Consider the following 26,815-nt stretch of genomic DNA (forward strand, 5'->3'; position numbering starts at 1 on the left):
CGAAGTTTGTTTTCCTGTTTCTGTATTCATCTCATCTGACAGGCAGAAAACAGAGTGGACAGACACAGAAATGGTGATTACATAAAAACTCTAGAATGGGTAAAATGTTTTTATCCCCGTAGAATTTCTAAAATTCAGTTTTAGTTTCTCTAAACTTTTTGTCCGTTTTTTCCTTTCTAATTTTGAAATACAACTTTCTTTCCTCCAAATGCTATCTAAGCTAACTTTTTGTCGTCCATAATTTAAATCATTTGGAGAGCAACAACGTGCATTTTTAAACCAGAGAAACTAAAAACTAACAAAAGAATCAAGAAGAATTAAAACTAAACTTCAAAAATTTTAGACAGACTGAATATATAATTGGCCCCTTCGTACCATGCATACCAACTACCAAAAAATTTAAAAAATAAACTCCTACTCTGTGTGGTTATTTCAGAATTCCGCTTCTGGTGCGCTCTCTCAAATGACTAGGTATAATAAATACAGAATCTACACAAAGCCCACCTTTAGAGTGTGTACAGTCAATCTGTTTCATGGAGAATCTTACTTTGGTTGTAGGTTCTGATCCCCTGACAATAAACTCACCCACCTTGTAATCTACCCAATGTCCGCACTTTTGATTGCCGTGTGCATCGTCAGGCTCAGCTTCATCCAGACAGCACTCGAATGATGCTTGCTGACCATCCATGGTTGACAACTCAAATTTCACTGGTTTTATGTCCCAACCATGGGTGTGTTCATAGTTGCGCACGCGTCGCCCAAGCCTCTTTGAAAATCGTCCAAGGTGAAGCCTAAAGGATACAGTATAAATATCAGCAGGAAATGGGAAGCTGACTTCCCCATCCACTTCAAACCACCATATTTGCTGCAAATATGCTACAGTGTTGAACCTGAAATAAACAAACAGCAGAACTGTAATGCAATCCTCAGAAAAAGGAGCTGACAGATTAAACAAATTAGCTTCAGTGTCAGGATTAAGAGTGCTACAATTTGCAGAAAGCACAAATAAGCAGAAAGTTGACATAATTTAACTGGAAGTACATTAAGAATTACACCTCCAACTATTCATGTCTAGTAACAGGTTCCGCAGACCAACCAAAACCACCTCTTCATGTTTTATTCCTAGATGGGGTCAGTTTGGTTGAATTAGGTTGACTATTTCATGGATCAGACCAACCAAAACCACCTCTTCATGTTTTATTCCTAGATGGGGTCAGTTTGGTTAAATTAGGTTGACTATTTCATGGATCAGAACCGCTCAAGGCTACAAAATAAGATCAACCAATCTAACCTAAACCAAATTACAAAACATAAGTGAAAGTTAAAACATTATTCCAAAACACAAATAATTAAGGTAGAATCACACTCCTCTCCTTAAAAAGAATTAATATTATATTTTCTATTTTAATGTGAACACGCATTTAAAGACCAATTTTTCCCCTGTCTATTCCTCTTGGCATAATTGCCAGGCAGTTTTGAATGTTTTACTATTAACTTTGGCACCTTATGTGTTTTTTGGGTAAAATCATAAAAAAAAAATAGTTAAAGCATTCAATACTTCGTTTCATTATCTAGCATGTAAAATAGATAATGGGTTGAAATTAATAGTTGGTAATGAAAAGTTTTCATAGGAGGATTGTTCAGTTGTTCATCATCACTAAAGATCTGTTCTTATTAAAATAGACTAATCTTAGAATTTAAGCTAAGAACTTAACCCTCAAGACCAATTGTAAGGTAGGGACTAAGTAAGCTTTACAAGGAGAACATCAGTTATAATAACTGCAGTTGATATGAGATTTCAACCTGCTTAGAGCCAACATCCCATTGGTCGTATACTTTGATGTTTCACTTAACCTTTCTAATAGGCCGCAATTAAAATAGTTTAGAGGTAACTGCAATTAAGATAGGCTAGGGATGATCACAATTAAGACTGTTTTCCAATAATTAAATCATAAAAAATTATCTTTTAGGTGACAGGAGCGTAATTTTTAATTTAGATGTGAGAATAATGCAACGTAAGCATCTCTCAAGAAGCATAGTTCATCCAATTATAATAGCAAATTCATGCTCTTCATTCACTTTAATACATGCACAAGTAAATAGACAAGTCTAATGTGCAAATATGAAAATGATTTCACACAATGGGCTCTCCTCTCCCAAAATAAGTATATACATACATACATACATACATACATATATATATATATATATATATATATGTTTGACCAATATATTTTGCTCTTCAGAGGAGGAAATTTAGCTGAGGATACCTTTGCCTACTTGCCTGGACAGGACAATATAGTAGAAGGGCTGCCAAGTAGTCCATACTCTATATCATAGTTAATATTTGGGTCATACAAAAGTACAAACCAATTAACACATTTAACATCACGAGGTCGTTTGATGTGGGTGGCAGGTATTCCCTCCTCCCCCGCCTTGGGCAGGAGGGGATTACTATCGATTGATCATTTGATCCAATTAGTAGTTTCATAAAATACTTTAAAATTCTTACATATTTAAATTCAAAATTGAACAAGTAGCACCCAAAAAATTAAACACTTATATTTGAATCTAATGCACATGACAATACACTAAGATAAGATGTTAAGATATTCTTGAACCAAATAATAACATTAAGTGTGATATCCTAGCCTCATTGATGATCATCTACATTACTGGCCAATACCCTAAGATAAGATGTTAAGATATTAACTTGATTGGAAGAAAAGCCATATCTAGAAATGTCCAGAAAGTTTAATAGATATATCCATCCACAATGGTTATTTTAGAACATTGAAAACCAATTAATACAACTTAATAAGGAAAATAACGTGATCTATGCGTATGTATGTTGTTGATGACTTCCGTACAAACTAAAGTGATGCAAATCACTGACTTCCCATTCTTTTACTAAGGCCACAGGTAAGTTACTGTGTCTTCCCATTCACCTTTGCCCAAAAAATGTAATCATAGTTGATCTAAGGGTCGCATGAAAAGGGAAAACTGTCTAACACCTTCTACTGCCAAATTACCCCATTCACCGAATAATGTTGGAAAAGCAAAACAATAATCTTATCGTTGCTTATTATGATAAGAAAACACATTTTCACTTACAACTTCAGTTCAGCATTCTCAACAAGGCCACCTGTAACATACATTCGATGGTTGATAGTGGCATGTAAGATATTACAACAACAAAGCAAAAACAATACTTTTCTATCAGATAAATGAATTTGCATCACTGGAAATCGGCACCTTTGATTCCCTCAACCCATCCTCTTGTTAAAACTCCCCACCACCATTACATTATGTGGGTTGTTAGGTAGAAATTGGTCATTACAGGGGTTAGATATATGATTTTATTACATTAAATATGAAAATATGATATGATTCGATAGGGAAATATCTTATTGATTTTGTTCCTTGCTAGTGTATCTCGTCTTTGTTATGAATAAAAATACTCATGAGGGTAAAGAACATATTGAACATTCCTTCCAGGGTTTTCCCTTCTCAAAATAGCACCAGTGACATACCATCCATCATGACATACCATCAAGGAGGCATGTGTTGACGACATTTGATTGTATTAAATCGGGAGATATGATATGAATTGATAGGGAAATATCTTACCAAATATTTCCCACTAAAGCCTCACAGAAGCATACAAAAAACATTCAATAACCCAGAGAAGCATTCCATCTTGCTGCATGCTCAGTAGAATCATGTATAGCATGGGTTTTTAAAACTCAACCTCAAATAGCAGCAGAAACATGATCTCTCTAAAGTTGCCCCAAGTTCTCACACCATTTTAAGACCAAAAATAAAGACAGTCATAAAACAAAGTCACGCACAACTAACCTAACCGTGCATCATCACAACTCACAACAAAACATAATTTAAGAAAAAAAGGCAGGTTCTGAGAACCTAACCTAGATTCTTCAGTACGAACCCAAGTCCAGTATCTACGGTCATCAATTCCAGTAATAGACATCGCCTTCGCCGAAATTGACATGCAAACCCTTCCCGTGACCCTGTCCAGCCACACTTCCTGCAAAACCATAATCCGTCAACTAATCTCCAACAATCAATCAGGCAACTCAGTGACAGAAAAAGAAAAGCGCGCCGCACCTTGTTGCCGTCGTCGAACGGCACTGGCCGAGAGAGCAGCGCGAAGATGTCCTTCCTGGAGAGATTCCGGTACCTCTCGGGAGGCATCAAATCGAGCAGATCTTGGTAGTTGGTAGGCAGCTTCGTTCGCCAGACGGAATCGGCGGAGGCAGCGCCGCGAAAAGAGCGGTTGAGGCGCGCTAGGTTGCATATCTCCGGCGGAGTGAGGTGGAGGAAAACGCGGGCGACGCAATTCTCCGGGATGTCGCCGAGGCCCGGAGCGGCGGCCGAACCGTTGCTTCCTAGGTTCGACAGCGAGGCCCCCATTCCCTCCCGATCACCCGTTCTTTCCTTTCATTCAAACCTGACTGAAGAACCAAACGAAGGAAGAAGGGAAGCCACAATGGCAGAGTGAGTGCGAAATTATAGAATTGAATTGAATTGAATTGAAGTGAGAGGTGAGTTGGAGAATTACCTTGGAAATAGGAACGATGGGATTTCTATGTTTGGGTTCTCAGGAGAATTTTTTCCCTGTAAGTGAACACGGGTTCAGATTCGATACACACCAATCACCTTCACTTTATTTTTCCCATTCCTTTGCTTTGCTCTTTAATTCTTTACGCTTTTAAACTTCGCATATTTAAAATTCCCATACCAAATTACTAGTGTAAACACAGGCGCTATCGCACCTGTGTGTACACATTTTTTTGAATTATATTAATAATTGATGATGTTGTAATGTTATTAAGTTAATAAATAAAATAAAAGTATATTTATAAAAAATAAAATAAAATGTACGGAGAAAATAAGAGAAAAATAACTGTTGATGAATAGTAAGAGAAAAAAAGAAAAAGGAGATAAGTAAATAATTTTATAAAAACTTATACAAATAACCATTAATTTTTAAAAATTTAATAAATAATTAAATTATAAAGGGTAAAGTTGGAACTATAAAATGTGGATACAAAAGAAGGAATCCCCTTTATATATAGTTATAGATACATATTTTAATACAGAAAAAAAAACAAATTTAATTCTTAATTATAACGTATAAAATAAATTTAAAATCGATATAAAGCTAACAAATTAATCAACAATATCGTTTTACTTAATTACAGCTTTTGTTCACCCAAGTATTTTATATATCAATCCATGCTTTAACTGTAATTGATCGCTCAGTTTATCAATCAACAATAAAATAAAAATTAAATAAAGTCTATTTTCTCTTCTTCTTTCTTCTTCTTTTTTCTTCCTCTTCGTATATAAGTTTTTCAGGTTCACTTTTTCAACTCATAAAATTGAAAATAAACTTCCGCTGTTTATTTCACAAATTAAGCAAACTCGTACATATTTATTTTCAATATAATAAGTTAAGTTTTTTTAAAAGGAAGCACTTATTAAACTCTAGTTTAACTTGACTTGTTAGCAAGTCTAACCGTGGTGACTAGTTAAACACTTTAAAATTTATTTGTTTTTACTAAATATTTAAATTCAAAATTTTCTATCATTTCTTTAATTTTATTTTCATCAATAAATCTATTGTTTATTGATGACCTAAGCGATCATTACAGTTAAGTGATATATTATATTGATGTCTGGTTTTTTCCTTATTATTATATGTTACTATTCTGTATTAATTTTAGAACTAAAGTTATTAATACTATAATTAATGGATCCACTATATTAAGTTTTTAAATATTTGTTAAGTTCTACGCAGATGTCATAGTTGAGAATAATAATTTTTTACGTAATACAATAAAAAATAAACAAAATATAAAAAAATAATCAAGCACGTATCTTGAAAATTATTTTATTTAGTGAAATTTATTATTGTATTTTTGAAAATACAATATAATGATAGAACAAAGAAAAAGAGTCTATAATTAAAGTTTTTATGAAAGAAAAAATACAATGAAATTTGAATAAATTTAGTAAATATCAAATAAGTTGAATGGTTGAATAAGGTATAATCCAAATTATAATAAGAAAAAAAAATGTCTAAGGAATATAAGTGAATGAATTGTATATATTAGTTCGACATTATAATTAGGAGAAGGAATGAATAACAATATAGAAAAGGATAAAACTAAAATGAAGGCTAAAGTCATAAACTTAAACTAGTTTAGTAATTCAAAATGAAAGCAAGTATGAAGATAAAAAAAATATGGAACAAGATAGATGGATACATACATATTTATCGTCTTTCTCATATCTAATTTTAAAAAATTGAATACTTAGTTATACTCATACTATAATATACGAAGATTCTACCATAAAAAATAAAAATAAAAAACTAAGAGAATAATTAAATATACAAAGTTTATTTGTCATTGATATTCCATCCCTTCAATTTTTCTTCGTAAATTTATAACATAAAACTAGTCCGATGTTTAAAAATATTTATAAATATAAAAAAAAGTAGATGAATTTTTTTTTTGCCGCAAATATAAAAACAAAACTACTATATTAAAAACTTTTAAAACTATTTATCAAACTCAATTTTTTTTATGACATAATACCTATAATGCGTCGACACTTCAATTTGATTGTGTTTAACACGTATTTGTTTATCAATACTTATCAATGAAATATCTAATTTATAAAGTCATAGTTACTACAAGAAATTTTTTTAATAATAACAAATTTTAATAACAAAAAACAATTAATCACTATATAATGATCAATTTATGTACCAATTTAAAAACTAAAAATTAATAGCAATCAAAATAACTAATATAGTTCCAAAAAATGATAATTAGTCTCTAAATTAATAAGTAAAACAGTTTCTATTATGAATTGGTTTATAAATTGGTCACTAATATTGGCTACTAAGGTTTTGACTACCAAAATAATTGGTTTCTAAATTGGTCACTAACATTAGCTACCACGTCTTGGTTACCGAAATAATTGGTCTCTAAATTGATCTTCAATAAGAAAATTGGTCTCTAACATGTTTTTTGTTACCAAAATTGATCATTATTTACAAATTTTCTTGTAACAATAATTTTATGATGACAATAATTTTTTTTTTATGTTGACAACTTTAGTACATGTAATTTTAGTTTGAACTCACACAATAACAATCATATATTTATTATGTTTTTAAGAATTATTGTTCACTTTTCAATATTCATATATCACGTATTATATCTATTATTTTAAAAATAAATATATCAACGTATCGTCGAATATGTGTCGTATCCAATACACTATCCGAATATTATAGCATAACACATCAAAAAATAATGTAGTGGTATTATTATAAATAAGTAATTAAGGTTAAAGATTTGAAATTCTTGTATTTGATTAAAATTTAATAAGATAAATATCATATAAGTATAAAATTCTTTAAACCTATTAGTTTAATAATATTTCATATCTTATACAAATCTATTCACTACTTATTATCAAATTTTTGTAGTAACATTTTTTTTTACTTCCTTGGACACCTCTTTGGGTATATTTCCAATAATACCCTCTATAGATGTCGCGGAGATTGTGAAAGTAGGACTAAGTTTCTTTTGTCTCTAGGTTTGCTCTTTTCCATATTTCAAATCTTGTATAAACTGGAATGGAACATGGTGTTGTAGTTTATGATTTTTTTTTAATCCAATCATTTTTCTTTTATCAAGATAATATAATAATACAAGTTTCTCATTTTAAATTTATAAAAAGAGAATAAAGTTGTGTTTAAAAATGAAAATAATATATAGTTTAGAATGACCAAACTGATTCAAACAAAAAGACTAAAATAATTTTTTAAAAAACAAGAATTAAAATAAATCTACCTTTTACTTGGTGAATGAAAATATAGTTGTAATATTACTCTTATATTTATTATTATTTCTCTATTCTTAACTTTTTACCCCTGAATGCATGCACATCAAATGTGGGGTTTTTTTTATCTAGTAAAGAAAAACCGTGAATTGGTATATTATAAAAAAACTTGCCAATTGAAATTAATAAAGAAGAAAAGATAGCATTTGGATAAACTAAGAACTACAAAACCAGCGGCACCGTGTCGTGGTGCGCAACGGTGGTGACCACGAATCTTAAAAATTTGAAAACTCAAACAAGAGGATATAATTTTTTAATGCTAGAGAAAATTATATATATATATATATATATATATATATATATATATATATTTTGCCCACTAGTAAAGTTGTAAATTACTTTTTAAAGTTACATTAGTAACAATTTTTAATCTTTATATCTTCCTAACCTTCCGTTAACTTTATAACAAATAATAATTACTTTAATATCTTTTATCATAATTTCTTATTAACTAACAATGTATTTTTTTTATACTAAAAATAATAAATATTAAATTCTTAAACTAATTTGAAAAATTGCATAACCAAGAGATGAAATTTTGAAATTTATGTTAACTTCTAATTGCATAAAAGGTTGTAAACTTAATAACACATTTAGATTTTTAACTATTATAATGGAATAATTTTGATCTTTTAGACTATAATTAAACCATTTTTAATCTTTCACCTATCATAAGATTGTTCTGTTTAAATTCTTTAGATTGTTTTATTAAATATTGAATAAATTTTATTGTCACCTTATACTAAATTGATACCACGCAGGATTGATGTATTGTTAAACATAGTTTAATTATAATTTTTTATCATTTATAACTATAATTAAAAAAACAAAAATATAATTAAATTATATCAATGGATATAAATTATAAAGTTAATAATACATTCTTACAAACAGTTTCATGTTAACAAGTTTGTTAATAAAAACTTGTCCTATCACTGATTTTTTCGATTTTTCATTTCACAATCAGAAAAAAGAGACCATAACTGAATAATCAACTAAAAGTAAACTAATTTATTATTTATGACAGTTATTATTAAATGAAACTTAAGAAAAACAATGGCCCATTGACAGTATATATATATATATATATATATATATATATATATATATATATATATATATATATATATATATATATATATATATATATATATATATATATATATATATATATATATATATATATATATATATATATATATATTTCTTTTGTAGTTTTTTAAAAACACATCTCGAATGAGATGAAAAAGATTAGTGAATATTTTTTTTAATAATATACTCTTGCTTTAAATTATACACAGTGGGAAAAAAGTATGCGAATATATACATCATATAAATTTCTTTGTGAGCAAATATGTACAATACATTATAAACTTAATGAGAAAAAAATAATTTAAAATAAAATAAATCATTCAAGATGTTATTCATTATGATGACAGAAGAAAAGTATTTATAAAGTAAAATTGAGAAACAAAAATGTTGATAAATTATGTTTGAGAGGTTAAATTTGTAATAGTTGTGGAATTTTTGGGGTTAGAAGAGTCGTATTTAATGTGTTGTGTTTCATCGCTGAATCGACTAATAATAAGGCATAAGCACGTATGCAGAATCTAGTGTCTGGTTGAAACAAGGGTTTAAGTGGACGTGGACCAGCCCATTTGGCTCAAAACCTGTGGATTATGTTTTTCAAAGCACAAACAAAACCATGGGCAGTTTTCTGTCACTGCTGTAGCATAACCAGCTGCTTCACCCTTTGTATTTCATCTCTATTATCTTATTACCATATGCTATATATCCATCCTTCTCTTTCTTCCTTCTACCCATCTTTCTAACATGCTTCTGCATAATCATCTTTCCTACCCTTTTTTCCTTTTCCTCTCCACCATTGACTTCTGCATAGTCTTTCAAAAAGCTGAGGAAAAATAACATGCACCAGGTCTTCGTCATGTCATTTTCCACACGCCAAGCTGAGTTTTGGTAAGATGAACGTGTGTTATGATGTTAATTACACTACGTGGATCTAACTATTTCTCAAAACCCGAGTCCTTTAGTCAAATTGCTTTTCACCCCTTTTGAATCTTGAAGTGTTCTAACTCCACAAGTATTTAGTGGGATTGGTGATTTTCGTAGAGTTGATGGAACCGAATGCATTAGGGGTGGAATATTTCCCAACATGAGTAGTGGTTTGCTAGGAGTAGAAAACCTTCAAAACCAGCAAAACCCTCCTCACCCTTTGCACCACCCCCAAATGGTTTCCTATGCTTCTCACCATGACAATGAAACACATCAGCAACACCCACCACAGTCAATCAAACATGGTTACAACTATTCTGCGGGGAAAACCAACAAGTTACAGATCACACTCAGTGATGAAGATGAGCCAGGATTCACAGCAGAAGACTCCTGTGATCCCAAGAGAAAAATGTCTCCATGGCATAGAATGAAGTGGACTGACACCATGGTAAGGCTCTTAATAATGGCTGTTTATTACATTGGAGACGAGGCTGGTTCAGAAGGTGCTGATCCCACTAAGAAGAAAGCCACGGGGTTGCTCCAGAAGAAAGGGAAATGGAAATCGGTGTCAAGGGGCATGATGGAAAAGGGGTACTATGTGTCTCCCCAACAATGCGAGGACAAATTCAATGATTTGAACAAGAGGTACAAGAGGGTCAACGACATTCTGGGCAAGGGCACAGCCTGTCGGGTGGTGGAGAACCAGACCTTGTTGGACACCATGGATCTGTCCCCAAAGATGAAGGAGGAAGTTCGAAAGCTTCTCAACTCCAAGCACTTGTTCTTCAGGGAAATGTGTACCTACCACAACAGTTGCGGCCACAACAACAACTGTGGAACTTCTAACGTAAGTGAGGCTCAACCACAACATCAACAGCAACAGCAGCGGTGTCTGCATTCATCGGAGAACGGGGTGGGGGGTCTGAGAATGTTGAAAGAGGATGAGGATGAGGATATTGAGGAGGAGGATTCGGAGGATTTTTCTGATGAGGAGGAGGAGGAATCGGGAGAAGGAGCATCAAGGGGTATGGAGGAGGACGAGAATGATGTGATGAGGAAGAGAGCGAGGAAAGGAGGGTTAGGTGTGTTGTCATCATCATCGTCGATATCGTCTCAGGCGATGATGCAGCAATTGAATGGCGAAGTGAGTGGTGTGTTGGCAGATGTGGGGAAGAGTGCATGGGAGAAAAAGCATTGGATGAAGAGGAGGGTGGTGCAGTTGGAGGAGCAGCAGGTGAGTTATCAGATGCAGGCGTTTGAATTGGAAAAGCAACGGTTGAAGTGGGCGAGGTTTAGCAGCAAGAAGGAGAGGGAAATGGAGAGAGATAAGCTTCAGAATGAACGGAGGAGGCTGGAAATAGAGAGAATGGTGTTGCTAATTCGCCAGAAGGAGCTTGAATTGGTTAATGTTCATCAACAGCAGCAGCAGCAGCAGCATTCTTCTACCTAGAATTGAAGAAATTACTGTGTAAATTTTATGTATGGTAGTTGAAATTAGTGTAAGAGCATATGTAGACTTGGAGATTGTTCATTTTCTTGGGTAATCATTCCAAGTAATTTCGAAACATGTAGTATGCTGGCTTGTTTGTAGACAATTTTTGCGTTCTTGTTTTGAATAAAGTTTCCCCTCACATCTGAGTTTTTAGGGACTATAAACTGGAGTTGTTCATTTAAAAAATAAAAAAATTTCAAAAAAACAATTACTCACGCCCGGTGGGACTCGAACCCACAATCGTTTGATTAGAAGTCAAACGCCTTATCCATTAGGCCACGGGCGCTTATTATTTTAACATGTAAATTAATTAATTTACTTCACTAAAAAGTAGATTAAAATACCAATGTTCTTATATCAACCCTTTAACGATTCAGATGTTCCTCGGGCTAATGTTTTGTAAATTGAATCATTCAACGTGTAAATATTGCACAATGTATTAAATTATTAAGATGAAAAACAACTCAAATTCTAGGTAAATGAAAATTTAAATTAATACAAAAAATCATATCAATTGTCCTATAAGATTAAAAAATGCATAATAAAGGTAAGTTATTTCGATAATTAATTATGAATAGATTTTGTTTGTTTGGATAAGTTTATTGAAAACAACTATTTTATGATGATCAATTTCGTTTGATGTAATAAATTAACTTGTGTATAAGAAAGTGAGCCGGTATAGTTTAAAAAAAAAAAGAATAGTTATACATTACATATTTTAAAATTCATAAGATGAACGTTTGTAGATTTCAGCTTTTAATAAAAAAAGAAAACGGGTGAAGTTTTAAAATTCTATCTTCTCCAAAATGCTCTACGAGGCCAAACGATAATCATGATCATGTCCTGTAAATAATAGGTTATACTTAATGCTGCGAAGTTCCCTGAGGGACAAAGGATAAAAAAAATATGCATAAAATATACCAAATCATTTCACGTGCTTAATCTTGGTAACTTCATATACAATCTTCATTCGGTTCAAGAAAGATTGATCTGTGGTTTTCCTTCAGTATTGTTCATGATTAAATTTATACCGCTGAAAACAGTATGACGACTACTCTTCTTTTCAAATTGTCCTTAAGTAAAACTTTGATAAAAAAAAGTTTGGCATCAGGGCATATTTCCTCTGAATTTTAACTATGACAGACTATCATATAACTATTCTAACATTCAGTTTCAATCACAAAAACAAAAACTAGTCACCAAACCCGGTGGAGACAACTCAAAAAGTGGAATCCGATCTGCCACTGCCAAAAACTTAGTAGTCCAGAAAACAAAAAAGCCTGTACTGTAGTTAGATGAATGCAACACTTAATCTTCAAGCTCGATTATCTTAACCACAGATGAATCACCAACTTTCTGGCAAATAACTACACGATCGTGCGACTTTATAACTCCTGCTGCTTTTCCATGATCAAGGGCAACCTTTAGAATAGATTCGTTTGAAGCACTAGTTGACTCGGCCTGCAGGCAGAGTATTAAGTGATGGGGTCATTGTACATCAGCATGTATACTAGTCAAGCAGACTGTAGCTTATGTTTCACACCGTACACATGAAGTTGACTACTGCAGAAAAATATAAAACTCATTTCTAGATCTACCTAATGGAAATACCAGGACTCAAGGAGCTCAGGAGTCACGATGATTTGAATTGAAGCTACACAGAAACAGTACCCAACCCCGATACTCCAGCTACTTTTAAGTTTGATCAATTCAGCACTCATTTCTTTCCCCCAAAAGAATAATGCATAATAATAATGCAGATAGAGTCGTGAAACAATTGACTTACAGGATGTCGAGGATCGGCAAGTATGGGAAAGAGCCCTCTTACGATAAGTGATTGCCTAGCCTGTGCCAACATATTGAATTATAAGTTGGTAAACAAGATATTTGAATATGACACTATAATCCTGGTAAATATAAGCTTCCAATTATTATACGGAACAAATGTGTCCAGACCCAGGTCAATACAGCATCATCTTCCAAAGTAAGTCAATACATACTGTTCATGATTGTATTTCCATCGCAAAGGATACAGTACAATTAATTACGGCTGAGAAAATTGGAGTAACATTAGATGGTTTTATAAGTGATGTGTAAAAAATGTCTAATACATAAAAAATCGAGAATATTTACATTAAAACAAGATTGAAAAAAATAATAAATATATATAGTAGGAAGAAGTAAATTAATTACATAACTGTAAATAGGCTTTCCCTCAAATGAGTTGGCAGTTCGTCCTGGAAACGGCCAGGAATAAAATGTTCTTAGCAAAGCAAACATAAAAGAAATGATTTATTTAATAGCTACAATTTAACTAGAAGTATTCATATATGTATCTAGGGGGTCAAATAATGCCCCGTGATCTCTTGATTCGAGAACCAATCCCCGCTACTCCATGGTTTCTTACAGAAAATGATTGGATCAACACATTAATTATAAAATAACTAATTTTATGCGGTGCTTGCACATACAAATTCAGAAAAGTTAAACAAAATTAATTTTTCGATCTAGTTCATGTTTTTCGTTTGCTTGAAAAACATTTGAATTTTAATACATTTCAATAGAGCAAAAAATGAATTTCGATTATATGAACAAAAGGTCAATTACGTTAGCAAATCACATCCTTAAAAACAGGCGATGTAGTTTAGCAAAACTATTCTGAAAATCATATCAATAATATAATCCAGACTGTGAACAGGACAAGAGGGTGTCTATCCGATCCACGTACACCTAACAAGAATAATATGCAAACACAAAATATCTAACCTCAAAAGCTCCGCTAAAGCTCCATTTCAGTTGATTTGTCGTGATTCGGGGGATCACAACAGAGAGAACTGGCATGGTCGGCCTATATTTTGCTATCAATCTAAAAAGTGCATAAACCCTATTAGAAAAGCCTCAAAGACACAAGTAGAAATGCAGGGAAGAAAAATTGATTTTGATATTATTTCATTTATAACATTCATTTTCCAAGGATTGAATCCTATTTAGAAGTTGCATAGTCTATCTCTCTATGATATTATATTAACATTCACAACAAATTATTCATCGAAACAGTACCTTGCGGCCCTTCCAGATGAAGTGAAGCAAATAATAACAGAAGCCTTCACCTTAATAGCTGCCCGTACCTAAAAAGTAGGATTTGCATATTTGCATATAGGTTTCAAAGATGAAATAAAACCAACCACTAAGACAAGAAAACAAGATTCGTAGACAAACTATACGTTTTCAACGTAGACAGACAATCACTAGCAAGAAGAAACTAAAAACTGGCCTACAGCACAAGGCTACCTCTAGTGAGGGGTCAGGGATGGTCAGATGCATGCAGCCTTACTCCGTGAGCAGAAGCTGATATTGCAACCAAAATCCATGACAACCATGTCATGGGACAGAATCTTATTGTTGTACGATGGCTCCCTATTCCATGGACTAGGAACCGCATAAAATAAATAAGAGGAGAGATTGAAGTGAAATTACCGCAGAGGAGGCAATAGATTCCAAGTGGGACATGGGTTCTCCAACATATTTGACAGTTTTCTTAAAATAAAGGTCTTGATTAAAAACTTTCTCTGCCTGAAATAGAAGGTGGCGATCTCAGTCAGCATTTTGAGTGACATTTCAAACACGAGATCAATGAGTCAAATCAACTCTCCCAACAAAGGATTGACATTCACATAACTAATGCCACACAGATATTCTTTAAAATATTCTTTTAAAACCACCATAAGATAGAAAGAAAAAATGCTAGGAGAAATTGGAATTCAGAAAAAGAAAATTTGTGACCACAACATAGTTTCCATCATAAAGTAGAAAACTTTATCTAAATGAAGTCAATAGTATCTTAATCTATTTAGATGAAACTTCCGAGATAAAATAGTACAGAAAATTAGAGAGATATCGATATTCAGATAAAGAAAAGAGGTGACAATAACGTAGTTGTCAGACTTCCATACTCTTGTAGAGCAACTACTATACAACCAAAAAGACCAAAAACAATTTGTAGTTAAACAATTAAGAGATATTTGGTAATAGCAATGATAATAAGTCAAATACAGCAGTTCCGTAGATCTCAATGAGTGTCTTGGAACAAAATTTAGATGCAGCCTAGGAATTCCCTCAACCATACAATTGTAAAATCAGAAGTGCTTGAATTAATGAAGTTGTCAAACCACAACTCCATAATATACCAATTCCAAACTATTTAGGCAATAGATTTCACAATACACAGAACAGAAGAATTTCATCAGAAATGTTCCATAAAATAAAAAATTAACTTACTAGAACAAATTTTAAGTATCAAACGAAATTAAAGAGCATTGAAGTGCACTTACTTCTGCACAAATTCTGCCAACTGTAGAAATAGTCTCAACAGGGTATAACCCACGTAAAGTCTCAGCACCTAGAAGTATTGCATCACTCCCTGTATATTTATTAATAACAGTTCAAAAAATATCCAATAAATGATTCTAGCAAAAACATGTAGAACAAACACTAAAAAAAACACAATTGTGAACAATCAAAATCAGAAAAAATAATCAAGTGACAAATATTTATTGATATTGCGTGACACAACCGATATCAAAAGCACAGCAAGATGCACAGAGCTATATATAGTCACCATCACAAATGAAAGAATGACTAAATTATTGAAGCAGGTCTAAATCTGAAAATGAAGATAGCAATAATTCAAGTCTTCGGTAGTCATCTGCAGAAGTTTTGAAGTTACCATGCAAATCAAACACAGATAAGCACTACCGGGAGATAAATGACATCAGTGAAAAGTGGTTAAAAAGACTCCAGTATCATTTTGTGTATAATAATAAAATAGTACCATACTTCCTCTCTCCATATGAACACTCTCCTCTCATGGAACCCTCTACCGTTAGTGGAAGACCAAATTTCATCATATAAACATGCAATTATGTCCTAAAGCACTGCCATAATGCACCTCCATTCACAAACCAAAAACACCATGTTATGGCGTAATGGCAGCACTACGATGGTTATTTAACAACACTGAGCCCCCATCACACTTTGCTTTGTGCTGATAACAGAAGATATGGCCATTTCTTCGCTTCTCATACAAGCACAGCAGTCCTGTTGCTGGTTGAATTTCAGTATTTTACAATCCAGTAAATTCCAATGTAAATCATCTTAACTATCAATCTCTTAAATCTACAATATTCTAGACCATTGCATCTCCAATGGCTACTTAAAATCAGAACTTTGGGGGTTTAAACATATTTTGTTATGACTATTCTAATATGAAAACGTTAAGCTATATATACATACATATATACATACATACATACATACATACATATATATATATATATATATATATATATATATATATATATATAAACTTAACAAGAAGATATAAATTTCCTGGACATCCTAGTAGTCACCACCGCCCTAACTAGCAGGATCATGTGACAGGTGACTTACCATCTAAAACAGCATTGGCAACGTCAGTGGCTTCTGCACGAGTTGGTCTTAAGTTGTCAGTCATGCTATCCACAACACGAGTAAGCACAGCAGGTTTGCCAGCCATATTACACTTGTAAAGGGCTGATTTTTGAAAGAAAAATACCTACAGAAGCAAATAGTAGTTGATTAACACCTCTGCAATGGTCTGTCTATGAATTATGATTGACATTACGAGCATTGAAATTAAGTATCAGTTCAATATACTGACTCAGGTCAAACATCCCATTCCACTCCAAAAGATATATTCCCTTGCTCAGCAAAAGTCTCATTTATTTCTTTGTTCAAAGTTTGTGGTTTTAACAGCAAACCCCACTCACTCATTGACTATTGGTACATTTAATTACACTTATAAACAGATGAAGACTCACGATATCAGTGTTATATACGTTTATGGTTCAAAAACAGACATTTGGAACATTTACAAAAACTTGGTAAACTATGTTGCTTTGAAAACAAAATCTAGTTAAGTTATTAGGAAAAAGGTACTCGGGAAAATTCATAATTTCATAATCAAATATAATATAAGACTACATACTTGGGATATATCTACTAGCTAAAACTTGTTCGAACCAACCAAGTACCAACCACATCCATTGAAAGAAAAGTGGGCCAGATGATCTAGGCAAGAAAAAATCCATTCAAGCATTTAAATAACAAACACCATTTCAAAAGAGACCAAGAACAAAAAGTAGCATTGGAACAATTTTGTCCATTATCAGCTCTTACTCAAACATGTTGAAGCACATACTTATTTCAATTCATTATGAATACAAATCTATAATACTGGAAGTATTAAATACATTCTCAACATGTTCAAAGTCAGAACAAAACATACAAAAGTAGAGCTCTTTAGTCTATTATCAAAATTCAGTTTAACGAAGAATCTAACCTTCTCTGGGGGAAGATCAATGCCCAAATTCCCACGGGAAAGAATAATACCATCTGCTTCTTGTAGAATTTCATCAAAGTGGGTCAATCCCTAGAAAACAATACAGGTGTGCATATGCTGTTCAATCAGAACTCTGACAGGAATTTAATTTACATAAAAAAAAAACTAAATTTTGCAGTAAATTATGAAAAAATGAAGTTCACCTCAACATTTTCAATCTTTGCAAATATATGAGTCTGGCTTAGATCTCCTAACTTAGAAAGGAATTCACGGGCCTGCATTTCAAGCACACTAGAGGTTTTTAATAGAAAACCTGAAACAGCTCTAGAAAATAAATTAAATGACCAATTATGAACTCCAAAAAACTAAACAGAGCAAAGAATGTGGAAGACAAATTACCTGGCGAACATCTTCAGCATGCCTAGTATATGACAATGATAGAAAATCAATTTTGTTTTTTACGCCCCAGGTGCTTATAACCTGGCAAGGAAAAAATAATAGCCCAAAACTTCAAAAAATCCTATGTTTAGGCACATACAAACTATACATATTTGATGATAAGTGACTCGTTCAAACATGCAAGTAAAAAAACAGAAATTACCTCCTTGTCTTTATCAGTGAGGGTAGGCAAATCAATATGAACCTGAGAGACATGCAAAGTGAACAATGACCCTGCTAACGTTGCTGAATTCTTTATAGTACAAACAACGTCCTGACCTGTAACTTCGGACACCTGCATAGTTTCAGCATAACTACTCAACATGCATGTAGGACTTCAACTATTCCTACTTAAGTCAGCCTATGCCATTGACACAGATTGAAAATATCAACAAAGTTTTAATTTCAAGTATATGAAGAAAATCACAATATAACTAACACAAATGGTTAACAAAGATTATAAAAAATAGAAGAACACGCACAATAACAAAAACAGAAGAGGGCTCATTAGAATAAATTGTCTTTTGTAACCAACTCACCTCTAGCCATACAGAAGTAGTTTCACTTCCCGTGAACAAGTATTGACCAACAAAAATTGTGTCGCCCTTCTTAATCGACTGTGAACAATCCAAACAAGATTAGGGTTTAAACCAAATCAAGCGTTGCATTAGGAAAAATGGAAACGAGTCCACATAATGAGTTGCAATAATCATGTAGCGAAGAGAGTAACAAATTACAATTCGATCAAGGGCCCTCCAAAGAAAAATCATGCAAATGCAATTTACTACTAATAAGTTCTAACACCGTAAGCAAGAGCAAAATTGCTAAACACTGGCAAGAAGGTGCAATAGACTCCAAACCAAGTACTATCACATGCAATGAAGAGTAAAAATGACAAAACTAAACCACTCAGGTTAATATTCCAAGAAAATATGTACATGAAAAGTAAGTCTTAAAATCCTAACTCGGTCTCATAATCAACTCGTAAGATGAACGTTGTTTTCCAATTATGTTATTTTGGTCTTATCACTAGCAATGTAGAACTAAACCACCAGCAGCCTTGAGACTGCAATTTGGAAATCCCCAAAGAGGCCAAAATTAAGGGTGCTAGGGGTGATCAGAATCAAGACACTTTCCAATAGTAAGTCAATCACAGAATATCACGACAAGACTATAGTGAACCTTTGCCAGCTCATCAAAATTGATAGGCAGTATCTCTGAAGATGCTTCTTGTCCCCGGTCAGGAGTCAGAACAACCTGAGCATCAGCCTGGAGCGAGATAGATTTCTCACTTTTGTTAACAACCTGCATCTCTGCTCCCACCGTGTCTAGCATTACCTGTTAAAGACAACAATTGAGTAGTAACCAACCAACACTCAGCACCCTTTCCATTAAATCCACAAATTCAGCAAGAAACCTAATCAATAGCAATGCATGCATGAATAAATTGGAGGGACAAAAATAGATATCCCCCACGCGCTCAGCAAAATCATAATTCCAACGAAACGGACAACAAAGATGTGAAACACAAGGGTTTCGTTGGTAACTTCTAACCTAAGCAATCAAACATTTTGAGAACATCTGAACCAAAAAAGGTATTAAGCAAGAAAAAAAAAGGAAAAAGAAAAACTCACAGCACAGAGTTTCTTAGTAGATTTGATAGCGGTTTTCAAATTCTCCAAAGTCTCCTGGTGATATTCAGGACCGCCCCAAGAGAAGTCGAAACGAGCCACTACAGCAGAAAAATAGAAAAATCATCCAACAACAAATAAGCGCTTAGCAAACGGTGGAGAATCAGAAAAAAAGAGAGAAATATCAGAACAACAATGAAGCAAAAGGAAGAAAAATAAATACCTGACATTCCAGCTTTAAGGCAAGCAGAAATAACCTCGACCGATCGAGATTTCGGCCCGAGCGTACCAACAATCTTCGTCATTGCAGGAAAAAAACTCTGAAAATGCAAAATAAATTCAAAAAACAAACAAATAACACAAATGAAAAAAAAAAGACGACCAAGAAGAAGAAGTTACTGACGGCCTTAGATGGTTCAAGAATGGAAAGCATACGAATGGGTTCCTCGAGAAGTAAGTGACTGGAATGCATCTTCGCTTCTTTTCCACGCAAACACAGAGTATGAGAGCGAAGAAGATGAAGTTATATGAGCACAAGGAGTTTGCGAATATGCTGCACACTTATAATGCCCTTTTAAACCGCTTTTTTGGTTTGTAGCTCTTTCTGGCGTAGAAATTGTTTGTCCTTAGTCCAAGAAAGAAAAATCTGAGAGGCGACGATGACCTTTTGTAAAACAAACTTCCCCTGTAAAATAACTCCACCGTTACACGTCTATTATAAATTTTAATTATTTTCAATTCAAAAATAAATTAATTTAAACTTATTATTTTTTTCCCATCTTTATTAAATCTTTGGTTTGGACATCCCTGTAGGAATTCGGAAGCATGGGAGAAACCGAAAAGGTGCAGTGCAGCACACGGTATTCAAGCTAGGAGTGCGCTAAAGCTGCAATTTCGGAATTAAATCAATTTTCCCAAGTTCTTTACATTCTAAAATATTATTTATTAAATAAGATAATATTAAACTAAAGTCAAACAAAGCGTTAAATTTTTCTAACAAGTGCAGTGTGATTAAATTTTGGTTAAAAAAAATACACGGACATAAGGTTTATTTTGTGTTTATTTAAGTTGCTTTGATTGGATAGAAAATTCGAAGGCCCAGCTTTTCACAGTGGCACCCGGAATTGCGAGGCCCATCTAATTCTTAATTAAATGTCAAATTCTGTGGGTGGCGCTTTCCACTTATGACTTCATTCATTTACTTTTATCGATTTTGTAAAGAGTAAAAGCTAAAATTAATCCGATGAAAATTTCACTTATTGCTTATCTATTGTTTCGTTCGACCCTTTTATAAATAAAATCTTATAACAACATAACAAAAACTTATGACAATATTTTCTAAGAATGTATATTTTGAAAACATTTTCCAAGCATCTCAATATTACACTATTCTGAAACAAGTTTCATACCTAGTTAGTTTAGTTTCTTAAGTACTTTTCATTATCACTTTAATTTTTGTAAATTTTAATTTAGACTTTTGATATTTTAACGAATAAAGCATTATTAATATTAATAAAATAAAATGAAATACGTAAATACATGTTAGCTGAATTTAATTCAACGGATTAGTAGATTATTTTTATTATTAACAATTTAATATTAATTAAAGAATTATTTATTATATATATATATATATATATAAAATAAATAATTCTTTAATTAATAGTAAATATAAAACAGAATGTTAAAATAAATAATATATATATATTCTATATTATTTATATACATTTTTAGCCAATAAAAAAAAATCACATTGAACTTTTCTAAAGCCTTTCATTACTGTACCAAAAATGGTTTGGCGGAAACTTCAGAATACTTGGCAAAATAGGAAAACTTAAAGTGTGGTAATGGTTAAGGTCATACAAATAATTAATGATGTATTAGTTGGCCTTAACAATTACCATAGCATGCTTTAAGCAGGACCATATGTGCTTCCATTACGATGGAATCTTGAGTTCAAACTTCCCAGAAAAAAACTTCAAATCATAATTTTCATATTAGGTTTCATAATCAATATTCACCGATTTTGACCAACAGTTTTAAAAAGTCAAAATAATATATTTTTAATTACTGTTAGTAATACAATAAAAAATAATACATAATTTATATAAATGTAATTATAAATAAAATTACAGATATTTAAAGATTGACTTTTGATGTTTAGGATTCTTTTAATTCATTAATAATTAAATCAAAACCAAATTGTTTAGTTATTTTTTTAATGTAAGTATGAACATGTTCCTAATAATCAATATAAATTCTCAGATGTGTAATTTCCGAATCTTAAAAAAATTTCTCTTATTAAACAATATGACTATTAATATCATGTTTAGGTTAGTAATGAGTAACTTATCTGAAGGAACATATAAAACAATTTAAACTTTTGAAATATAATATTTTGATGTGTAAATTTGGTTTAAGTAAGTTTTAAATTCATGATAATTTTGGATATGTTCAAATGAGTTTTTGATGTGAAGATATGCATAAATCAACGATAAATACATACTATTTTTGGTTGGACTCTAACCGCATTCATATTATTATTTATGTTGATCTTTGATGCACCTCATTATCACAAAAGATAACTTTCTCATCGCACTTCTTTCTCCCACTCTTGAAACCATGTAAAAGCTTTTTAGTGTTTTTGCTTGCAATAATCTATATACATTTTTTTTTCTAAAATTCTTTACTTTTTCTATCATTTTTTTTATCAATTTTTTAACGAGTGAAAAGAATGTAGACAAATTTGGAGATTTATTGATGTTGAATCATTTTTTTTAATTATAGAAGTTGAATTTGAGGGTAAAAGTTGTCACATAAATAATAATTAAATTATTAAATCATAAAAGAATAATGTGACGATAAAGAAATAAGATAACATACCAAATAAAAATTACATAATCCAAATAATAAGAAAATTAAATAAATAGACTTAATTTAAAAAGTATAAATTTTGTTAATACTGAATGGACCACCAAATTTTATTAGACACATTTTCAATATTTTCATAACTTAAAAATTAGTTAAAGGTATAAATTATAAAATTTAACATATTTGTTTTAATGTCATTGGTAGGTTCATGTGATGGAATACTTTTCACGGACTTTTGTTCAATAAGGGATGATTTTTTTACACTTTTAATTTTTTTTTCTTACATCTTTAAATTATAATTCTATAAACTATTATTTCATTGTAATACTTTATTTATATTTATTATTACTATTATTTTGATATAATATTTTATTAATAATAGTGGTGAATATAGATAAGAAAGGGTGTAAAAAGTTTTTTGTTTTATTCCAATAGGCCCATTGGGATGTTACTGGCATCTCTGCTTAGGAGGAGGCATAGTTTAGGAGAACCCAAAGCGACAGTGTACACAAACGCGTTCATGGCCATAGATTAATTGATTTAAGAGAATTAACAACAGCATTTCACAAAGAAAGCAAGAATCAAGAAACACAAGAGAGAGACGATAAACTAAAAACGAGGAGGAGGAGGAGGAGCATGCATGACACAGTAATAAGTTAGTGCAGCAATCATAACAAAGAACGCCGTTACGATTAAGCAAGGCCATCTTCGGTGGTGGGAAGCGACGGCGAAAGCGAATTGCGTGACCGTGCCTCATCGTAATCCTCTCCCAGAGGAGACTGTTCCACCCTCAGATCCTCAACCATCTTCACAACCTCCATCATACTCGGCCTCTTCTCCGGTTGCGCCGCCACGCACGCCACTCCCACGTGCAGCATCGCCACCAACTCCTCCTCGATGTTCTTGTACCGCAACAGCTCCTCGTCGAACACCTCAGCGGTCCACTCCTCCTTCACCACCGACCGAACCCACTTCGGAAGATCCACCTCACCCTCATCCTCCACGCGTGGACGCGCCGCGGAATTAGGGTACTGAGTCGACGGCGCCCTTCCCGTCAACACCTCCAACACCAACACCCCGAAAGCGTACACGTCAGCCTCCTGCGACAGCTTCTTTACTTCAACCTGTTCCGGCGCTCTGTACCCTCCCAACCGCGCGATCGCGTGAACCGGGTTCAACAGCAGCGATAACCCGAAGTCGGAGATCAAAGCGACGCCGTTTTTGTCGAGAAGCACGTTGGAGGATTTGACGTTCCCGTGGGGTATCTTGGACGCGTTGTACTCTGCATGAATCCTAGCCAACCCTCTGGCCGCACCTAACACCAAGCTTATTCTCGTTGTCCAATCCAATGGAATCCTTCCAGGTCCACGGTTACCTATCGTTATTATCAAAACGTTAAAATTCAGCTAACCCTAATAAATTACAGTATATTAGAGGAATAAACCAACCATGAAGAAGAGCATGCAAGCTTCCATTGGGGAGATAATCATACACAAGAAGCTTTTCTTCTTTGGCATAGTAATAAGCTCGGAGTCTAACAATGTTGGGGTGTTTGAGCTTCCCTACAACGTCCATGTACTGTTCAAACTCGTTTCTCTCGCAGGGGTTTGCGTCTTTCAGTCTCTTCACTGCGACGGTGCAGCCATCGTCGAGGACCGCTCTGTAAACCGTTCCCAAGCACCCTTTTCCCAGCATCTCCGCCGATGCTCGAAGCAGATCCTCCAACTCAAACTGGTTCCTCCTATCGAAAAACACCAGCTTGCTTCGTTCCGTCTCGGTGTTCGTCCCATCGCTATCTCTATCGAAATTCCCACCATTTCCATACACCTTCTTCTCGCTCCCAGAACTACTCCCACTCTTCCTCTTCCCACTCTCGCTCCCCATCGCCGACCCATAGCCTCCCCCTTCCCTCGCGCAGCAGTGAGCCACCACGAACGAAATCGCCACCAGCACCGACACGGAAACCGCCACCACAATGGCCACTATGACACCCGCCCTCAGACCTTTCTTCTTCGGGGTGTCAGAGAGAGTCACGCTGCTTGTTTGAGGGAACGAACTCGGTTTTGAAGGAACGGTTATTGTGGTCTCCGTGTCTGGTTCGGTTTCGGAACATCTGGGCAACGGGGTGGACCCACATAGAGCGTGGTTTCCGGAGAAGCTGGCGTTGCCGAATTTTGAAAGCATGGAATCGGGAACGTGGCCACGAAGTTCATTGTTGGTTACGTTGAGTTGGGTGAGGTTTAGGAGTGAAGCAGAGAGGTCGGGGACGTGGCCGGAGAGGGCGTTGTTCTGCAACCGAAGAGTGAGAAGGTGGGTTAGTCTGGCGACTTGGTCGGGGATTGGACCGCGGATGTTGTTGTCGGAGATGTCAAGGCGGAGAAGGAGGCGGAGGGAGGATATATGCGGCGGAATCTCGCCGGAGAAGTCATTGTGGGAGAGGTAGAGGAGTTCGAGGGCAGTGCAGTTTAAGAGTGGGTAAACGGTACCGTTTAAGCGGTTTTCATGGAGGTCGAGGAAGCGGAGGTATAAAAGTGGGGAGAGAGAATCAATTGGGCCACGGAGGTTGAGGGAAGGAAGCGAGAGGCCCACAACTCTGCCGTTTGGGGAGCATTCCACGCCAAGCCACGCGGCGGAGCAGGCGTCGCCTCCGGTCCAGTTGGAGAGAAGGTTGCCGTGGGTGTCGGTTTGGAGGCGGAATTGGGTGAGGGCGAGTGTATCATTTTGCCATGCACTCTCTGCAACACAGAAAATAGCGAAGGCCAATGCCAATGTCAATGGCAACAATGGCAGTGACAGGTTTATGGAAGAAGGGTGTTTCATGTTATGGTGTGGGAAGGGAGCAAGAATGGTTATGGTGGTGTTTTTAATTTGAGATGGAGTGAGAAGGAAAACGTAGCATGATTGGAGAGAGTGAGTGATTGAGGAAAAGTGTTGCAGTGTTATTATTATAAGTCCCTGAGAGGTAATTAGGACTAATGTGATGATTAAAGTTTGTGGGATTTGGAAAGGGTGGTACCGTTTATGATTGCTGTTGTCGCTTACTCTCACAATTTAATTAATGCTTTGTTCTTTTGCTTGGCCTTATTACGCTAAAGAGAATGAGTTCCTCAGTTATTACACAACCATGTTAATCCCCAGTTAGTGAATTTGGATCCCACGTTGGTTGAGATGTGGACCACTATGTGTTGACAATGGATGCAATTAACATGTGCAACTTTTAAAGGATTCATCCCTCTCATGATAATTTGTTAAATATGTTTTTCATCGGATAAACAGAGTTTAATACGAGAGATGTTCTCTGATTTCCTTGAATCTGAGTAAAAAGTGTTACTCATAATGATAATTAACATAGTAACTAATTATATATATACACAAACATATGTGTGTGTGAGTAGAAGAAAGTGCTCATTATTTGGTTTGGCCACTGCTACTTTTTCCATGTTGAGGAAGAAAAGAAGGGTCCTCTGCTTTAAGTCATAAACAAGCAAAGTTTTTCTCACATCACACCCTCAAGTCAGGCATAGAATTGAATGATAAAGATGCAAATGGCAGGGACATGACTGGAATTAAAGCTTTAGTTTCACGACCAAAGTTGACCTAGCTAGTCAAAACACACCAAATATAGTACACAACTTGTTCCAATCACTTTGATATTTGAAATTGTCGGTTCCCACAACAGTACAAACCCTGACCAACCAATTACTTCTTTTTCTTTCCGATTACTGTTCTTTTCAGAGCTTTATTCTTCTTATTATACCGAAAAATTGCAGAAATTTGTGAAATAGCAAAAGCTTATTTAACCCTTATTTTAATTTTATAATTTGATGATTGATGATATAAGATGATGGTGTGACGGGTAAATGGCACATGGGTGGGGGCAATGTTATTGCTTCCCATCACCATTGGAAACCTTCAGAAGAGTTTCCACCATTCTGGTAATGTATGTTGTCCCAAAAAGTGAGGGAATTATTTCAGCTTTTCTCTCTTTCACTCTTCATTACCCTCTAAAGCAAAAGCCTTCAGAAAAGAAGAGAGTTTGAAGCCGAG

At 34.0% G+C, this 26,815-nt stretch overlaps 3 protein-coding genes, 1 non-coding gene and 1 pseudogene across 5 annotated transcripts; 1 reads left to right on the plus strand and 4 right to left on the minus strand.

The window, feature by feature from the left end:
• Positions 1–317: 317 nt before the first annotated feature.
• LOC114184637 (F-box protein PP2-A15-like) lies at positions 318–4,702 on the minus strand. Its single transcript, XM_028071957.1, has 4 exons — positions 4,583–4,702; positions 4,129–4,475; positions 3,930–4,048; positions 318–890 (listed from the first exon to the last, which is right to left on the minus strand). Exons 2-4 carry the CDS (start codon positions 4,432–4,434, stop codon positions 428–430), a joined length of 888 nt encoding a protein of 295 aa, XP_027927758.1. The 5' UTR covers positions 4,435–4,475; positions 4,583–4,702; the 3' UTR covers positions 318–427.
• Positions 4,703–9,750: 5,048 nt separating this feature from the next.
• Positions 9,751–11,604, plus strand: LOC114193358 (annotated as a pseudogene).
• A 58-nt stretch (positions 11,605–11,662) lies between these two features.
• Positions 11,663–11,735, minus strand: TRNAR-UCU. Its single transcript has one exon. It is a non-coding gene; the product is annotated as a tRNA-Arg (tRNA).
• A 782-nt stretch (positions 11,736–12,517) lies between these two features.
• Positions 12,518–20,592, minus strand: LOC114163662 (pyruvate kinase 1, cytosolic-like). Of its 2 annotated transcripts, XM_028047959.1 has the most exons (17): positions 20,301–20,592; positions 20,121–20,217; positions 19,901–19,998; positions 19,449–19,604; positions 18,806–18,883; positions 18,430–18,561; positions 18,228–18,308; positions 18,032–18,103; positions 17,829–17,918; positions 16,898–17,042; positions 15,781–15,869; positions 14,927–15,022; positions 14,510–14,577; positions 14,216–14,315; positions 13,648–13,686; positions 13,236–13,295; positions 12,550–12,910 (listed from the first exon to the last, which is right to left on the minus strand). In XM_028047959.1, the coding sequence occupies exons 1-17, from the start codon at positions 20,367–20,369 to the stop codon at positions 12,758–12,760; spliced, it is 1,623 nt and encodes a 540-aa protein (XP_027903760.1). In that variant the 5' UTR covers positions 20,370–20,592; the 3' UTR covers positions 12,550–12,757. The 2 variants fall into 2 exon arrangements, with proteins under 2 accessions (XP_027903764.1, XP_027903760.1); XM_028047963.1 differs by lacking the exon at positions 13,648–13,686 and having other exon boundaries at positions 12,518–12,910.
• Positions 20,593–23,273: 2,681 nt separating this feature from the next.
• LOC114192287 (leucine-rich repeat receptor-like protein kinase PXC1) lies at positions 23,274–25,660 on the minus strand. Its single transcript, XM_028081968.1, has 2 exons — positions 24,217–25,660; positions 23,274–24,143 (listed from the first exon to the last, which is right to left on the minus strand). The coding sequence occupies exons 1-2, from the start codon at positions 25,586–25,588 to the stop codon at positions 23,461–23,463; spliced, it is 2,055 nt and encodes a 684-aa protein (XP_027937769.1). The 5' UTR covers positions 25,589–25,660; the 3' UTR covers positions 23,274–23,460.
• Positions 25,661–26,815: the final 1,155 nt, after the last annotated feature.

The sequence above is a fragment of the Vigna unguiculata genome, chromosome 1 (assembly GCF_004118075.2).
Source record: "Vigna unguiculata cultivar IT97K-499-35 chromosome 1, ASM411807v1, whole genome shotgun sequence".
NCBI classification, from domain to species: Eukaryota; Viridiplantae; Streptophyta; class Magnoliopsida; order Fabales; family Fabaceae; genus Vigna; species Vigna unguiculata.